This window comes from Lycorma delicatula, chromosome 10 (genome assembly GCF_047948215.1).
Source record: "Lycorma delicatula isolate Av1 chromosome 10, ASM4794821v1, whole genome shotgun sequence".
In the NCBI taxonomy this organism is placed as follows: domain Eukaryota; kingdom Metazoa; phylum Arthropoda; class Insecta; order Hemiptera; family Fulgoridae; genus Lycorma; species Lycorma delicatula.
This window is the reverse complement of record NC_134464.1, coordinates 59,115,080-59,135,375: the sequence shown is the minus strand read 5'-3', so window position 1 is coordinate 59,135,375 and position 20,296 is coordinate 59,115,080. Positions and strand designations below refer to the sequence as shown.

The window sequence follows — 20,296 nt, the reverse complement described above, 5'->3', positions numbered from 1 at the left end:
GTTATGCTTAAGTTAAGGTTAGGTTCAATGATTCCATGTACTCAATTTCAATATAAGACATCCATACATTTTAAGCAAGTGTTTCCTGTTCTTGCTTCGCTCACTATATTCAACAAATTAACCTTATATATTAATATGGCTGATTGTTAGCCTGAATACGGAATTATATACCATAAGCAATTTTTTGTTTTAACCGTGACTCTAATTTTAACTGAATTTCACTTAAAGCAAGTATTTTACTTTTTAAATAATGTATATTGTACTCAACATAACCTAATTTGCACTTAAGCTTCAACTAAACTTAATCTAGTCTTAAGTGAATCTAATTTTATTTTTAACTTAATTAACAAACTTAATCAAATTATTTAATCCAAACATAATGTAGTTTACACTTGTGCATTGTTGAATAACAGAATTTTTGCTGATGAATGCAACTTATGTGGAATGTAACTTAAGTGAAAGGAGTTTCTGATGAAAATTTCTCACTGTAATAAATAACTTAGGTCCTAAATAACCTAAATTCTAAATCTCATCAAATTAGGAGGTGAGTTCATATTGTAATAAATTAAAAAAAAAATCTATTAATTTAATGAAAGGACTATTAGCAAAACCATTAATGTGGAGGTTAAAGCTAGTCTGATACAAATAGTTGTTGCAGACGCATCAACCACTAAAACTCTTATGGACAGGGGATGAAGATGCATTTAATGCAGTCAAGAAAATTAGTTCAATCAATCTTCAGTACAACAAGATGTTAAAACAAACACAAGCCCATAAATAACAAGTTGTTGGTGTTTAGTTCAAAACACTTTTATTGTAAGAAACATTTGTGTAATTCCACTAACATAATAGGTGGAAATAGCAAATGAGCCTACATCAAGACTCTTAAAAGACTTTAAATTCTTTCGTTCACAGATTCTATTCAATTCATTGAATGTAAACTTTTAAAGTTTTGAGAAAATTAAATTATACTGTTTAAAGTTTTAATTTTAAAAAAAAGTACTTTGTACGAAAACTTATGCATGATTTTATGTGCAAAATTAAATAAATGCAGTGAATAATGAATATTGTTGCCTTCTGAACGAATAGTGCCTTTTACTTTAAATTGCATTTTAAAATTTCATGTTTTTTAACAAAAATGATGAAGTCCAGGTTTGAGTTTATTTACTGCAGCAATTAAGAGATAAGTTGCTAAATGAATTTTTACCTTATTCTGCATATTTACAGAAAAAGTTATGAGTTTTTTACTAAATCAACATCATAATCACTAAATCCCCCAGAAACAACAATAATGTATTTTTTGAGAAATTTAAATAATTAGTAACTTTAAAAGTATTTAAGTTATCAAAATAAAACTTTACATGGTAATAAGGGTGGCAAATAGAACAAAGAAAAAATTCTCTCGACTTTCTAAGACGATGGGTTTCATTTTAATTTTTAGCTGAATGATTTGAAATGGACTGACCTTACTTAAAAGCTATACACCCTATTTAATTTATTAAATTAAGCTTAACAAAGCTTTTACCAAAACGTGGTGAATACTCTCGAGTCATGCAAGGAGCTAAAGATAAGAAAAGAGTTGCGCATGTGAGACCACTCTTCAAAGACAACTGGATGCTGCATCATGACAATGGACCTTGTCAAACTGCAGTCTGAATTAACGAGTTTTTAGTAAAAAAAAAACATCCCTATAGTTCCACAACAATTTTATTCACCTGACTTGAGTCCCTGCAACTTTTTCCTGTTCCCGACTTAAAAAAACACCTCAAAGGACACCATTTTGGAACAGTAGAAAACAAAACAAAAAAAATGTGAACAACCATCTGAAGGATATTCTAGTTTCTGAGTTCCAACACTGCTATGAAGAGTGGGAAAACTGTTTGAAGAATTGTGTGGCTTCCCAAGGGAACTATCTTGAAGGTGTAGAGTCCATGTATAACTAGATTGTAAATAAAAGGTTTTTCTGAACTAGTTTCATTACTTTATTTATAGACCTCATATATATGTATGCAGCCTATGATGCACCCGGTAATGTAAGGGTATTAACATGAGGGTAACACTTCTAAATCGGTACAGCCACTGTGAATCGATTTGAATTTTGAAATCCATACTGCTGCTGCTACGGTGGAAGAAATAAACAAACAAACATACATATACCCTAAATACAGTTCTTATGGGCAGTCGTGTAATTAGAACTATTTCAATGAACAAGCATGTGCTTTAATAACAATGAAATACCTAGACATATGTCTAAAATGCCTTGCCATACTAAAAAATTAAAAGTTGTTTAAAAATCATCAATGTAACTTCAGAGCATGTATCAAACTGGAAATTTAAGAAATCTGGTCACTAAATTACAAAATATTACACATATATCTACAAAAAAGCATACTCTTTTAATTTTATCTATCTAAGCTTTTACAGACATAAATAAGGTTAGGTTTTAAAAATTTGATTTTACTTCTAAAAGCAATGTATGCAAAAAATCTGTATAGTTATTTACAATTAAGGAGTTTCCTCTGATCTTGATGAAAATTGGGATATACCTTATTTAAGTCAATCATTACAACTCAAATCTTTTGTCAAAAACATCTTTCACTTGAGTTATGTCGCTCAGCAAAAGGTACACAGTAGCCTCACTTAAAACTTTGTAATTCAACACTGTACAATAGTAAAATACATTATTTCAAGTAAATAACTTGGTTTACGTGAAATTCAGTTGAGTTTAGTTATGCTTAAGTTAAGGTTAGGTTCAATGATTCCACGTACTCAATTTCAATATAAGACATCCATACATTTTAAGCAAGTGTTTCCTGTTCTTGCTTCGCTCACTAAATTCAACAAATTAACCTTATATATTAATATGGCTGATTGTTAGCCTGAATACAGAATTATATACCATAAGCAATTTTTTGTTTTAACCGTGACTCTAATTTTAACTGAATTTCACTTAAAGCAAGTATTTTACTTTTTAAATAATGTATATTGTACTCAACGTAACCTAATTTGCACTTAAGCTTCAACTAAACTTAATCTAGCCTTAAGTGAATCTAATTTTATTTTTAACTTAATTAACAAACTTAATCAAATTATTTAATCCAAAAATAATGTAGTTTACACTTGTGCATTGTTGAATTACAGAATTTTTGCTGATGAATGCAACTTATGTGGAATGTAACTTGGGTGAAAGGAGTTTCTGATGAAAATTTCTCACTGTAATGAATAACTTAGGTCCTAAATAAGCTAAATTCCAAATCTCATCAAATTGGGAGGTGAGTTCCAATTGTAATAAATTTAAAAAATTCTATTAAATTAATGAAAGGACTATTAGGAAAACCATTAATGTGAAGGTTAAAGCTAGTCTGATACAAATAGTTGTTGCAGATGGATCAACCACTAAAACTCTTATGGACAGGGGATGAAGATGCATTTAAATGCATATTATGTGTATATGGGCTTTTTTTTGTTGAAAAAAAGCCCTTTCTTAACAGTGGAAAAGGTTTTGTTATTGAAAACCTTTAAAATTTATGACTGTCCAGCCATAAAGTATACCAGACTGTTCAGTATACCTACTTGAGTATACTAGTAGACTCAAGTATACCGGACAGTCATGACTGTTTTTAAATTTTTACTATGATTTTTTAATCTTTGACTTTAATGCATTAATTTTAACTTATGTTAAAAAATTCCAAGTAAGCTGAAAAATCTAGAGAATATATCACTGTGCTGGTAAGGTGGATTATATTAATTGTTAATTTATTAAATTTTCAAAAGTTTCATCTTATAAAGTTACTACACAAATTTGTACTTTCACTAGTCCAAGCATCATTATAGGCAGAAAAATACTTTTAAATTCTTATTCATGCTTTTAACAATACATTGGTTGTTTTGGGTAAACAATACAACTGTATAGTTTTCGTAAATTTTGTAAAATAGTTTTTGATTCCACTTGATTGCTTTTCCAATTAGATATTTATGGGTTTCATGGCAAAATTTTAAGTAAATATGTCTTACTAGGTTGATAAGCCATAATTTGTTGAAATTACTTCACATAAATAATTATTTACGAAATGTGTGATATTCTACATTATCTTTACTTTACCTTTTAATTTTCTCAAATTTTGTCTAACAATGTCGATGACAACAATTATTCTGTAATCGTGGCATCTTTGGAAAAACTGCAGATTGGTAAGAAACATTTTTTTGAACTAGCTACTAGTTAAGGAATAAAAAACTAGTATAAATATGTTAAAAAGAGATTTTCTTCAATGCCACATATAGACAGAATTCTACTATTCCTCAAGCTTTCAAATTCTCTATAGAATAACGTAAGACTAAAACGTCACAGGATTGCTTTTTACGAATCATCATAAGCAAATAGTTATTTCAGTTAATGCCAAATTCTTCTCAAAAGTAGAAAATTCAATCTTAAAAAGAATCATGATCTTGGGTAAAAGAAATATTTTCATAGTTTAAATAAATTTTTTGGGAGGCTGATAAAACTGACCAAGTCATAATTCCTGGACTGGACTAACTTATTTTTATAGATAACAAAAACAAATAACCTTACTTTTTGCTTCAGGTGAAGAATCATCAAAATTATGTCTCTTAACGGATTCCATATAATTTTTTCGAATTTCTCTACGTAAGACATCTCCTTTTTGAAATTCAATTGAAAATAATCTCTTAACATTTTCATCAGCCCTATTAACATAAAAAAATAAATAAATAAGCATCAAAGAATTTGAATAATAGCTCACGTGTCAATCCATTTGAAGTGTCCCAAAAAGACTTAACCTGGTTGCTTGATCAATTCAAAAAAAATTGAAACTTTCCCACTCGTTTCCTACAAGTCTCAGGATCTTAAAAATATTTTTCTTAAATTTTTATTTCAGCAGTTTACCTGTGGCGGCCATTTTTGTTACGATGTGCAAACCTATTTTTGTGATTGTACGGGTTTATGGAAAAATTCATAAATAAAGAACTATTGGTCCTGAAAGGATGAAACGAAAAGCATTCTTAAAAGCATTCACATTTTCTTAAGGTAAAAGTCTGGTTCAGTGGTTTATTTACCTACCTGTCATCTTTCTATGAGAAAAATTACCAATAAAGTTGAACATGAAAAACGGTAAAATTTCACTTCTGGTAATTTTTTTCAAGAGGCAGGGATGGCATACAATAACACTTGAATTATATTTTTTATATGTAGGTATATGTAAGCAGTTTTACCATAAATAATATTAATTGTGATACACTTACCCCTAAATTTTTATGAATTTTTGAAAACTAATTTTTTTAAATTCAAATTTTGGCTTGAAATAACTCTGTTGATAAAAATCTCAAATTTGAACAACTTGCAGTGTTTTTGTAGATATGTATGGCAAATAAAAAAGTTTCTTGTGTACTGTACCAATAAAAAAGTTCATCAGGGTTCCATTTCAAGCCAAAATTTCTATTTAAAAAAAAAATTATATTCATAAAAATTTTGGGGTAAGTATATCACCATTAATATTATTTATGGTAAAACTGCAAACATATACCTACACATAAAAAAATATTTCAAACTGTATATGCCATCCCTGCCCCTTGAAAAAAGTTACCAAAAGTCAAGTTTCACTGTTTTTCAAGTTCAACTTTATTGCTAAATAAATAATACAAATAATAATAAATAGTTCAACTTTATTGGTAAATAAACCACTGAACTAATATTTTACCTTGAGAAAATATGAATTGCTCTTTGTTTCATCCTTCCAGGACCAATAGTTTTTAGTTATGATTTTTTCCAAAAACCTTTACAATCACAAAATTAAGTTTGCACACCATAACAAAAATGGCCACCACAGGTAAACTGCTTAAATAAAAAAGGTACTTACGTATTAACGCCACCACAGCTACAGTTTTTTTAAAACAAAGTAGTCAATTGGATTTCGGTGGAAAATGAACAGTCTCTATCAATTTTAATAAATGGTTATTTATATTTATTTATTTTATAAATATAATTTAACCAAATTTAAACTAAGCTCGCTTCGCTCGCTAACCTTGACTAATTAACACCGTAATTTTTTGAGTATTTATTTAATAAATTCAGTAATTATTGCAATTGTTTATTATTTAAATAATCAAAACACTCCTGTTAATTAGTCAAGGTTAGCAAGCAAAGCGAGCGTAGGTTAAGTTTGGTTAAATTATATTTATAAAATAAATAAATAAAAATAACCATTTATTAAAATTAATAAAGATACTGTTTTGAATCTATGTTAAACTCTATATTGGCCCATTTTCCAACCAAAATTCGATTGACTACTTTGTTTTTTAATAAAGCTGTAGCTACAGTGGCATTAATACGTAAGTACCATAAAAAATGTAAGAAAAATAGTTTTAACATAATGAGACATGTAGGAAACAAATGGGTACATTTAAATTTTTTTTAATTGGCCGATCAACCAGTTTGTCTTTTTGGGACACTTCAAATAGATTGACTGACCTTTAACACATTAGTAAAACTGAGTAAGCTAAAATAAAGCAGTAGGCCTAGTTAATGGCATCTCATTTGAAACATCTCAAACAATTTTATGTTTAATGTATGCAAATGGCATAAGACTATAATGTAAACACAAATTTAAAAAAAAAATATTTTACAATTAATTACACTAAAAATCATCAAAACTGACTTAAATATAATTGTAAGTACGGCTTCAGATAGTTTTAAGAGTAGGATCAATAGTATCTCAATTGTCTTAAGGTTGTCAAGTAATCAATCCAATATCTTTTTTTCCTGGGTGCACAGTGAGGTGTTATCAGTGCAGACACAAAATTATCAAAGTAAATGATTTAAAAATTAAAATGATTGAAAACACAGGAATGTTAAGTTTGAAATAAAAACAATATTCAAAATCTGGCATGAAACAATAAAATTGCTGAATACCAAAAGACAGAAACATGAAAGTTTAAATAAACATTTGAATCCAGATCTACGGCCTTAAGAAATGTTATCATATTAGGCAACATCGATAAATTGCTGCTTAAGATATTTCATATGTTAGGCTCTAGTTGAAACTTCCAATGCATGCCACATAACATACACAGTCCACAAGGATGTGGTGGATCATTAGTTGGCAGTTGTAGCAAATACAAACAAGTGCATCAGTCCAAGTCACCAGATATCCATAAGTGAGCCTTGTGTGCCCTATTCACAAAATGCAAGTAATAGCCTCCTCACGACGGTTATTCCCACATGAAAAGCCCCAGTGTTTTAACTGAAGTTTATTTTTATTGTTGATGGTAGCATTCCACTCACTTTGAACCATCCTGAGCAGCATGCTCATTGCCTGAAATAACAAACTGAATAGGGGTCTGACAGATGCGCACAGTTGTGTTACACTGAGTCATTTCAGAGATAACAGACTGTATATCACAGACAATAGGGTGTCGGGAGTACATATCACTAATCGCCTGCAGGGCACTCATGGAATCTCAATAAACAAGTATGTGTTGGAATGTTGGGTTAGGTATATTTAAGGTCAACTCAATACCATTATATAGATAGGTAGTGTATCTTACATTTGAGTTTTCTTAAATGTATTTGATCAATTTGGGAATGGTGAATGTGAATTTGCAAAATATAACATGAAAGCAATGAACTAGTATCACCACATTCTAACAATATTAAATTTAAAATTACACAATATTAAATAAAATCACACACGCAACACAAATCAAATATTAAGGAGTAAACCAAACATTTAAGTTTCCTAACCAGCTTAAATGAATGTCATTTTAATACCACTGACTTGAAATGATCTTATAAAAGCAGACTTAGAGAATTTCTCTTCAATATAGAAAAAAGGATGAAAATATCATGACTGTTATTTAATAATTATGAAGCAATCACTAGCAACATGATTGGCTATTCTACTACTTTCATGGAACTGCTAAAATTGATAAGGGCAGGAATTAATTTTATGCCATACTGTATTCACTTTTAGGAGTTATCCAGTTGTAAACAAACTGTGTGGCTTTGAAATAAACCGTATCGAAACAAATTATACAACAAAAATGAATAATAAAAGAATTTTTGATTTATTATTTGAAGTTTTCATCTGGCGCCGACTGAATCAAGTCACTTACGAGTTAATTACAAATAACGAGTTGACAAAAAAAGATACACGATTAAGTATTATAAACAATAGTGAGGTCTAACAAATTGTCATCCGGTACATTATTCCACTAACACAATCGCACACGCTGCAGTAAAACCACACTAACTACAAACAACATCTAGGTTAGCTCTTACACTGAACACAGTAAATTTATTTCTCTTTCAATTTATATAATTATACATCGACTAACCTATGTACCAAAAAGTAAATCCATAAACATTTAAAAATGATACTAACGTCTTTAATTCTTCCGATTTATTAAACAATCCTGGTAACTGAGTAACATTAATTTCTTTCAAGGCCTGTAAATCTCCAGATTTTTCTGGTTTATAATTAGGAACTTTTACCGGTCGTTCCCATGTAAAAGGGAGCTGATGCTTAGCTGTTCTACAAGGCACATACACCATAACGCTATTCAATCTGTCATATCTTTTAATAACACTTCGAAACATATTCCTAAATTGTAAAATCTACAATTTACAGTACACGAACGAATATAATATTTATAATATAAATAGTTCTACGGATATTTCAACAGTTACAATGTCCACTAATAATTACGCAGGACAACGACACCATTCAAGTACACAGCTGGTTTTTCAAGATTTTATTCACGAGTAACCATATAGTCAAGAACGGTTCTAATGAACAGTTGGTTCAGTCTGAAAGCAATCGTGGAAATACAAAGTTCTATTTTAATAATAATGTTCGCATAAGCCGAATAGTAAGAATGAAATTGCATGATATATAAGAACTACCATGCGACACGATCGAAAAACATAATCTAAATCGGTATAAATATAATTATTATTGTAATTTGCTAAATTATGTCTATTTTGTCGTCACTAAATCTATAGTCTCACCTAAGAATATGCTTTCACATTAATTTCTAGTAATAGATCTACATTCGAATCCAATGCAGCGTTAAATAAGGTAAATTTCTGAGTATGTCAGTTAATTTTTGATCTGGTATAATTGCATAGTGATTTTGTATTATACTAGCAAATACCCCGTTTGAATTTTGAAAATTACGATTGTTTGTAGAGATATTATAAGAGCACTCCACTGGAACTCTTCCAAAACAGCGCCCCATGTGCAACGAATTTTTTACCAGTTGATGGTGATTAGATCAATCACAGTCATATTGGTAATCTATTGAGGCTGGTCTAGCGTCGCACGAGGTGCCCGCATCATCTCACCACTCTGGCCTACCACGCAGTCCCCGTGGGAGCCCATTATTATTAAACAGAAATTTATTTAATATTATTTTATTTAACGTAAATTTAATTCTATTACTTTTGTAATATTATTAATTCGAACAATTCAATTCAAACCTTACTTACATGGTCATAGGGGCTAAAGGGGCATGGTTAAAGGGGCTAAATCGATCCAATTTGGGCAAATGCGATTTTCACCTGATCTTTATGTTTTGACACCGAAGGAAAGCAAAAAATTCAAAAACTGGATGGAAACATTCTGGATATTCACATGTACCTGTGTGCGTTCGTTGTCCAATTCTAAATCACTAGAACTACTTGACCAATTTTGACCAAACTTGGTCAGATTACTTCATTGTTCATGAAGGAACTCAAAGATTTCTTGGCGTGAAATATTTATTACAGTTTTGAATTATTAATATCCTAAAAATATTCTATGTTTGAAAGTTAACTTAAGCTTTTGTAAACATAAATGTTTAACATTAATAAATTACCATTTCTTCTTAACAAATTTATCTATTTGTCATGATTGCTGTTATTGCTAAAATTACTCTGTGACTAGCAGGTCCAAGCTGCCAGTTGAAAGATTCATCTGAGGCAATACTATGACCCAAACCAGCCAATAATTAGTCTGGCATCAATCCAGTCTGGCTGTTGCATAATCAGCGTGCCTGCACAGCCAAATCCAAAAGGATACCTGACATCTGGAAAAGAAGGAAGACAATGAAATAACCAGACTCCAAAACCAAAGAATTTGCGCCTTGCCACCGCTGACCTCTGCAGTGATTCCTGCCACTTTGTTGGTGTGCACCAGAGATTTTTCAGAACTATTTTAGGATTAAATCTGAATACACCAGTTTAGGGGTAATTTTACTGCGTAAGCAACTATGAAACAGTTCTTCTTCTTTCTTCCCTTAGCTTTGTGATCAAGTACCTCCACAGTTTCTTATAGATTTTGATTAGCACAGTAAAATGGATACTGACCACTGATAATTGTCCACAGACTATCTTGTTTGACATTTTTATTTTTATATATATAAAAAATTCAAGAAAATTACAGATAAGTATATGCATCCTCAAAAATTCACAATTGCATCCTTAGATACAACCAACCACTATACTAATAGAAGAAACCACCAACTTACTACATGAGCCACTAAAAACAAATAACAGGTGTTTTGAATCAAGAAATCAGTTAACTTGATTTGAATTTCTTTGTGTGGTCAATTAATATTTTTTATAGCTACTTTCAAAAATAGGCCAAAATTACAACCCAAGTGTAGTTTCACACCAAAAAAATAGATCGTTTCCAATTGACAAAAAAGTATGGTTTCAAAAAGCAGATTGTTTCAAAGCGGGAGAATATATTTTTCTAGCGTTTCATCACTGATGAATAGTTACTTAAGAGGTAAGAAAGTGAAAGTGGTAAGAGGTGAGAAATATATACAAATCCCCAAATATAACTTTATTTTAATATATAATTGTCTGTCTATATTAAACGACTGCTTATCTATTGCTATCCCAATTTTTGTTTTATTTTCACTTTAGCAATGTACTGTTAATATTATACCTAGGTACCTGCGCTGTTTTCGTTGTTCAATTCTTTCTTCTTTTATGTGAAGACATTTCAATAAAAGTCTACACATTTATTAAATTATCTTCATTACGTTTGTGCTTTTATATGTTTATATTACCTCAATATATCAGAATTCCTAATCTTAAACATATATCCTTAACATATGAATAAAAAAAAAAACACACTATTGTGCTTCAAAAAGTGTTGTATAAGGATGACATCCTTCACACACCTGGCAGAGGTCTAGCAAAAAGATTAAATGCTACTTTTGGGTAAATTAAATTTTAAATGCTAATACTTTTTTGCCAGTTTAAAGGCAATATTCACATCGATTTTATTCTCCTCTGTTGTATGCTTCATATGAAAATATCTAACCTGCATTTATTTATATATTGTTCAAGTAAAATTTTGAAATAAAAACACTTCATACTAAGAATACAAGTAAGATTAGATGTTGCAGCAAATTATTTTTCACTTACTTCACTGAAATTTACTAAGGTCTACAGTTCATAAATGAATGCGAACCTAGTGATGCACTGAATTTCTTTAGCAGCCTACTTGTCTTAAAGGACCTGGGTAAGTCGATAAATTTTAACCCTTAGAACATTATGATTGAACAGCTGATGGAAGCTCTGATATAACAGTATTCTACAAATTTAAAAGTTCTTTTAAATTTCACGATATTAAACGATGTAAAGTTTGTTTTTATTTTTTAATTTTAAAGCAGTTATTATTGGTTCATAACAATCTTACTTAAAAATTTGTAAAAGAGGAAAGAAATTAAATTAAATTTTAATCTTTATTAGCCTATAAAAAAAAACTCACGGGTATTTTGATAAATAAAAAATTAATTGTATAATATCGGATCTATTTGTAGATCTAATTGTATAATAGGATGTAGGATGTAGAGGGTATACTGAAATGAAACGACTAGCACTAGATAGGGAATCTTAGAGAGCTGCATCAAACCAGTCAAATGACTGAAGACAAAAAAAAATATCGGATCGATATATTAAGCTTAATTTCATATTACCACAAAAAGAAACAAACAATATGAGGTTTACATTATCAAAAAAAATCAAGACGAATTTAAAACTAGACGGCAAAACAGAGTCGACAGTTCGATAATACATAACACGTCTGACCACACGTACCGCAATAACACTCTTCCTTCGATATTTTAATGTATAACCTAATAAAAGTTCTTACAAAATCTTTATACCGTATCGATCGACAAGAAAACTATTAAATAAATGTCTTAAACGATAACAAACAATGTTAACAGATAAACGGTACAGAAAAATATCAAACAAAATTACAACATACCAAAAAATAATACAACCCCTAAATATTAGTTCATAACTTTTATAAAATAAGTTCAGTTTGGGATTTCAGTACGTAATATTCTTTAATTATTCTTAAAGAACTTATCTTAAAAAAATGGCATATGCGAGAGTCATTCAATCATTAAAGCTATGTACTGTTCTGGAAATAAAACGGAATTGATATGACATCTTTTACACTTTTCAACATAATCTACAGCAACATTAATGCAATTGTCCCGACTCTAGCAAAAAGCTAGAGTAAAGCTAGAGTATAAATCGGCTAATTTATAACTGCTACAAAGAAATCTTTGTCTTGATGTCGGAACCTATTAAACACATTTTCTTGCCATCATTGATGTTCGATTATGTTTATTGATTTATGTTTCGATTTATGATTATGTTCGATTAGCATTCGGAATCAGTACTGAACTCATGTACTGTCACTACACCCTCTGTATTTTTCATTCCGTTTCATAACGGTGAATCCATCTTTCATCATAAGTAAGAATACTGCGCAAAAAAGCATCACCTTCATGTCGATACCGTTGTTTCAGCTCTGTATATGTGTGAAGTCTTTGTTTCCTTATGGTGATCTGTCGACTCTCTTGGAACCCATCTAGTGCTTGTTTTGTGGTACTCTAGTTTATTGCTCATAATATTACGAACTATAGAAACACTTACTCGTAATTTTTCAGCTAAAATTTTTACTGTAATTCTTCTTGGATGATAAAGTCTATGTGAGATTCAGGCGCTGGAGTTAAAATTTCAATAGAAGTCCAGGGCGGAACTCATCATCAGTCACTGATGTTTAACCGTCTTTAAAAGGGGGGGAAGAGTGGTCAACAATTTTTTTTTTGTTTTTACGAACTGCATGCCTATATTTTATTAGTTGATTAATGACTTATTAAATAAATAATTCCTACATTTTCAGAAAATTACCTCTTCCCCAAAAATAGGATCCAGGGAGGAAAAATAGGTGTTTCAGAAGAAAAATCATAACTTAATTAGTAACTGTCAAAATACCCTACCCAATAAAAAATGTGAAACGCTTAGAAATGGAAAGATTTGGACTGTCGAAGAATTTTTTTTGGCAGGGGTAATTTTTGGGGTTTTTTGGATTTGGGGTCAGGAGATAGCGGAGTCTCGGATCGGTGGAGATCCGGGCGGGTTTTGGTCTGGTACGAACAGGAAGTCAGAAAATTTAGAAAAAGTGATCCCCCATATAATTATCTCTGTGAGGACTTATATTTCGTGTTCAATACATTGATACGCTCCATTATGAATCATGAGAAGTTGCAGTTGGTGCTCAATAATACAGAGTAGCTGGACCGAAGATGTAACAATATCGGAGTGGTATCTGCTGTAGCCAGACTAAGGAATGATTCCTGAAAGAGGGCAGCAGCTCTTTCAGTTGTTGTTACGGGCGTAAGTCAGGACGACTTAAACGATGATATCACAATCACTCAGTCCTCTGAGTACTGCGCAGCTGAAAGCAATGCAAAACTACAGCGGCTTTTTTCCAAGAAAATGTAGCTCTCTGCATTTTCATATAGCAGTGATGGAGGTGCCTTCCTTGGTAAAGTATATCGTAGGTAAACTAGTCCCCCTGTTCGAATCTCCGGGTAGGGACTACTAAGGAAGGGGTCACCAGAAAATTAATAAAATAACATTCTACGAGTCGGAGCGTAGAATGTTTGAAGTTTAAAAAAGGTTGGTAGGTTAGAAAATTTAAAGAGGGAAATGGATAGGATAAATGTAGATGTGTTAGGAATTAATGAGGTTCGGTGGGAAGAGGAAAACGACTTTTAGAATAATTAACTCAGCTTCGAATAATGGGCAGGCAGGAGTAGGTTTCATAATGAACAAGAAGAGAGGGAAGAGAGTAGAGTATTTCAAAATGCATAGTGATAGAATCATTGTAATAGGGATAAAATCAAAACCTAAACCGACAACGATTGTTAAGGTCTATATGCCTACAAGCGCCCATGATGATGATGATGATGAGGTAGAATGTGTATACGAAGAAATTGATGAAGCAATTAAACACATGAAACGAGATGAAAATTTAATAATAGTTGGAGACTGGAATGCAAGCATTGGAAAAGGCAAGGAAGGAAATATAGTGGGTGGATACGGGCTGGGCAAAAGGAATGAAAGAGTGGACCGACTTATAGAGTTTTGCACGAACTTTAATTTAGTAATTGCCAACACGCAGTTTAAAAATCGTAATAGAAGAATATACACTTGGAAAAAGCCAGGCGATACTGCAAGGTATTAGTTAGATTATATCATGGTTATGCAAAGATTTAGAAATCAACTCGTTGACTGCAAAAATTACCCTGGAGCAGACATTGATATCGACCATAATTTAGTGATAATGAAATGTGGATTGGGGTTTAAAAACCTGAAGAAAAGGTGTCAGATGAATCGGTGGAATTTAGAGAAGCTTGAGGAAGAGGAGGTAGAGAAGAATTTTGAGGAGGACATCGCAAGAGTTCTGAGTAAAAAAGATAAGGTAGAAAATGTAGAAGAAGAATGGAAGAATGTTAAAAAGGAAATTCTTAAATCAGCAGATGCGAACTTAGGCGGAACAAAGATAACTGGTAGAAAACCTTGGGTTTCAGACGATGTATTGCAGCTGATGGATGAACGTAGAAAATATAAGAATGCTAGTGTTGAAGAAAGTAAAAGGAACTATCTACAATTAAGAAATACTATAAACCAGGAAGTGCAAACTTGGATCAGAAAAAAGTGTTCAGAAGTGGAAAGAGAAATGAACATTGGAAAAATAGACGGAGCATATAGGAAAGTTAAGGAATATTTCGGGGTACATAAATTAAAATCCAATAATGTGTTAAACAAAGATGGTACACCGATTTATAATATGAAAGGTAAAGTCGATAGGTGGGTGGAATATATTGAAGAGTTATACGGAGGAAATGACTTAGAAAATAGGGTTATAGATGAAGAAGAAGAAGTTGAAGAGGATGAAATGGGAGAAACAATACTGAGACCTGAATTTAAGAAAGCATTAAAAGATTTGAATTGCAGAAAGGCTTCTGGAATAGATGAAATACCTATAGAATTACTGAGCAGTGCAGGTGTTGAAGCGATTGATAGATTATAAAAACTGGTGTGTAATATTTGTGAAAAAGGGGAAGTTCCGTCAGACTTCAAAAAAAGTGTTATAGTCATGATACCAAAGAAAGCAGGAGCAGATAAATGTGAAGAATACAGAACAATTAGTTTAACTAGTCATGCATAAAAAATCTTAACTAGAATCCTATACAGAAGAATTGAGAGGAGAGTGGAAGTGTTAGGAGAAGACGAATTTGGTCTCAGGAAAAGTATAGGGACAATTGAAGCAATTCTAACACTCAGATTAATAGTAGAAGGTAGATTAAAGAAAAACGAACCACATAATTGGCATTATAGACGTAGAAAAGGCATTTGGTAACGTAAACTGGAATAAAATGTTCAGCATTTTAAAAATAATTAGTTTTGAAATACAGAGATAGAAGAACAATTGCTAACATTTACTGGAACTAAACAGCAACAGTAATAATTGAAGAACATAAGAAAGAAGCCGTAATAAGAAAGGGAGTCCGACAAGGATGTTCTCTATCCCCGTTACTTTTTAAAACAGTTTAGAATTAAGTTATTATTAAACAAACAACAAACAAAAACCAAAAAAAAAACACAAAAAACAAATTCAACAATCAAAATGTAAACAAAAACAAATGATCCACGTTTCACTTTTATTTGTGTTGAATGGTGGCAAAAACTCTACAAATAATGTTGAACTAATAAAGAAAAGAATGTTACAAAATGGTAAAAAAAACAAGTTTATATCATTTTTTAAGTTATGAAATTTTGAATGAATAACAGCATCTGTTGCCATGGAGACAAGATGTAATTTATGTTTTTTTAATGTTCTTTTTTAATTATTATTTTTTTTCATCCTCTGGGCCCACCATTAGGTATTACTTCAGAGGATGAGATGAATGATTTTTAGCGTGTGTGAAAAATGTCATATCTGACCAGGATTCGAACTCAGGACCTCCAGATAAAAGGCCAAGACGCTACCTACCACTCATGCCATGGAGGCTTGCTTTTTAATGTTATCTGAAACCTTTCACACCATCAATCACACACACAATCACCACCTCCAGACATCTCAGGCACACATTTCCTCACCATCAATTTCCATTAATTTCCCACTCAACTCATATGCAGTGGTTTCCGTATTCTTGCTACCTCATTCATATACACAACAACCTATCAAACACCAACAATTACTCTTCCTCATACTCAACTTCCCCGTCTGAGGAACAACTCCACCATTGAACACAGGCCAACCCGAGACACCAGGCTCAGCCAATGATTATGTGGTTGCTCATTAACCGGGACCACTCTCAAACATACACCATTCACTCTCGCTGTTTAACACCACCAACCCACACTCAGCAATAAATTCTTTCACCAACAAACCTTTCGGGTCCCTTGCATGAACAAACCACATAGGAGACTTGGCATTTGGATCAGCACCCATACATACCGGCTGACCATGCAAACAAACTACCATTCTTCTCATGTATTCCAAATGTGGTTCTATCGCATCCCAATATTGACAATATACACTCGCTACATACAAACTCCCCCCCCCCCCACAGGATAATTTCAAAAACACACAATGACTCCCACTAAATGCTCCCACACAACCATGCTCTGGTTCAGGAACCTGAAACAGAGCATGGTTGTGTGGTGTAATGAACCAACAACACATCTGAACTCATGCCCTCAGCCATATATACAACCATATCCAAGGCCGTCCTAGATCATCCCACATTCACTTGATTAATTCATAGGGACTCAGAAGCCATAATCATCAGCCCTAATCACCGTGTTGAATACGCTCAAATATGCTGTTCAATCCTTACTCTAGACAGAGTAGCCAGAGTCCTTTCCTGCCTGCACAAAATTTACATGCATTCCCCACATTCCCCTCCACACCACAATGTATACACACACTTTGAATCTTACAAATCCTCTGAACATGCCCATAATCCAAATACTTAAAACAATTTGACCACAACCCGTTCTCTCGCTCTCAACAAACCTCTCACCCACACACTACATTCAACCACAACATTACAAGCATCTACACCAGATTTCATCGACGAAACAACTCGAAAACCAGCCATAAACAACTCTGTTACACAATCCACAAAATCCCCCTGTTCAAATGGATTAAGTCTTTTTTCAAAATTTTCAGATAAAATCTAGTAGAACTTCCAGATGAACGGTCGAAATGTACTTGAGGTAATAATTCAATTACAACCGTTAACGAGAAATATACTGCATAGGAATGCACTATATTTAGGGGTTTTTATATTATCTTTTTAATTATTATTATTTAAAACCTCATCCCCAGAGTAATATTGTTTCTACAAAAGAAAAAACTTTAAAATTTTATTTTTAATAAATTGGTGGGATGTTTAGTTGCATGAAAAACTCGATACTTTGAAAAAATGACAACATTCTTTGAAGGTAATTATCACAAAGTGATAACAGGCAATAGAATATTTCTGATCGGATTGAACATGATAAAAGAAAATTATTCTTGCGCTAGGTGATGTTTATCCCTGAAACGTTTTGAATCTTGTGATATTGCATATCTCCTAATATTGTGGGTGCATGTATTTTATTATCGACTGATCAAAACATGAATGAGTTGTAGTTTTTAAACATCGATAACATACATGTTAGCGACAAGATTTGCTAGACCCGAGTTTTGCGATGTACTCATAGAAGTTCTTTTCCTCAATAAAAAAATTTGATGTGAACACTACATGACTTCCTTTTACGCCTATTAAAATACATATACAATTTTTTTTAAATGAAAAGCCCATGAAATTTTATTTGATTAATAACTTCTGATATTTTTTCATATTTCTTTTTTTATTGTTATTGAATTATTTATTGTAAAAGTTTTTTTTTCCAACACGGGTTAATAATTATAATAAATCAATATACTTAAATTAAAAAAAAAAGATGAAGTCTGATTTGAACCGATATGCCTTCCCCTTGTAAGATCCATATATTTCATTAACTTTTATTTGGCTATAACTCTGAAACCAATGAAAATAAGTACCACTTATGATATATTGTTGAAAAGCTCTCAATGAGGGCTTATTACTGCAATTAAGAAAAAGTCCAAAATACAAATAATTAAAAAGTTTGGGCTTTTTGGACACTTTTGGTCCAATCGATTGCAATCAAAATCGGAGGTGCACAACTAAATGTTAGAACAGTCCTTAATCCTGAATTTTAACATCCTACGGTTAATCGTTTTTGAGTTATACGAGATACATTCGTACAGACCTCACTCCGAAACTAGTCAAAATGGATTCAGGGATGGTCAAAATGGATATTACCGTTGAAATCTGAATACCGAAATTTTTCGTGATCACAATATTTCCTTTGTTTCGGAAGTAAAAGGCTTTACTCCGAAATAGAGATTTATGAAAGAAATATTAGAAATTGGAGGAGTCATTGTCCATTACAATGCCGATCTCCGTGGCGCAGTGGTAGCGTCTAGGTCTTCCATCTTGAGGTCCCGGGTTCGAATCCCGATAAGGAATGACATTTTTCATATGCTACAAATTTCCATTTGGGCTAACGTCCATAGCAGTCGAGTCAGTTAAAAAAAAAAGCTATAACGTAAATAGTTTTTAAGTAAATAATGAGATGTTTATTGTTAAACATTAATAAATAATTGTCACCAATATTTTTGAACAAAAAATAAATATTTTTATTCTTCAGCAGTTAATCGTTCACTTCTTAATTATAACAATTAACCTAATTAAGAATATATTCCATTTTATTTATTTTTTTAATTTATTACAAAAGTTTTTATGAAATGAAGCATTGCCATCTTAATCAGTGGAGGTTAAGCGATTCGTTTTTCCGATTACAAATATTCTGTTTCTTTCGGCTTAATTTTCATCTATAATTATGACGTTACTAAAGTAGTAACCGATTAAAAAATGTTTTAAATGTAAATCTCTTTGCGTAATAAGAAAGTTTTTTTCAAGAATCGCTGGATCGTTTATTTTAATTAATTTTACAATTATTTTAATATTTGTATTGCAATACCATTACTTTGTAATCGTACTGAGACCGCTTACTTTATCACCTTTTTTTTTATTTACTACTCTTTGTAATTCCTTTTTTCTATTATGCATAAATAATATTTACGCATCTGTGTTTTTTTCTTAGCATTTTTAAACATCGAAAAATCGTTGTCATTATTTCACGCAATGAATAAAAACTTGACAGACCACCCGTGATTTCGATTAAAAAAAAAAAAATACGTACATATATTTAAAAGAGATAAATTCTATTATTTCAACAGCGATTTAACAAGAACGATTAGTCGATTTATTTCGCAATACGTACATATATATTAAATTAGATTAGGATAAACATATTACTTACGGTAAGTTATGTTATTTTTTATACGTTACATTATGTGTTATGTTAGATATAGCCGAGGTACCACGAGGAAGTCTGTTTTCATCGGTCCGTGAAATGGACAACAGTCTATCTTGGTTTTGTTCTGCATAGTGCACACGCACCGAGACACCTCAATCTAAATCAGAACGATCTTACCTAATACTAGAAACCTATATAATATCGTGATAAAACACTAAGCGGAGCATTCGACCGATTGTACTTCAAACTAGCATCAAATATGATCAAGGTAATCGATTAATTCATAAAATATTATATTTATTGTTATTAATAAATAAATGTATTTGCAATGTATTTAAATATTTATTAAATAGTAATTTTAATTTATCAAAATGCTAATTACAAAGGTTTATTTGTATTATAATTCCTCAGCCAGAATTCTTTAATATTAATTAAACTTCTTGCCGGAATCTGACGTAATATTACGTCAAAATTCTTTTTTTCTTTTTTTTACAAATTACTGTTATTATTTTTAAAAGAAAT

The 20,296-nt window shown here is 31.5% G+C and overlaps 1 protein-coding gene across 2 annotated transcripts in view; it reads right to left on the bottom strand.

The window, feature by feature from the left end:
* The window catches only part of bonsai (28S ribosomal protein S15, mitochondrial), a 60,165-nt gene extending 51,382 nt beyond the window's left edge, over positions 1-8,783 (bottom strand). Inside the window, exons 1-2 of one of the 2 annotated variants that reach the window (XM_075377098.1) lie at positions 8,397-8,783; positions 4,571-4,704 (exon numbers count right to left, since the gene is read on the bottom strand). In XM_075377098.1, coding sequence (XP_075233213.1) covers positions 4,571-4,704; positions 8,397-8,611 — 349 coding nt within the window. In that variant the 5' untranslated portion in view covers positions 8,612-8,783. Of the gene's footprint in view, positions 1-4,570; positions 4,705-8,349; positions 8,373-8,396 lie in introns of those variants that run through there. The other variant, XM_075377099.1, reaches the window with a different exon arrangement.
* Between the last annotated feature and the right edge of the window lie 11,513 nt (positions 8,784-20,296).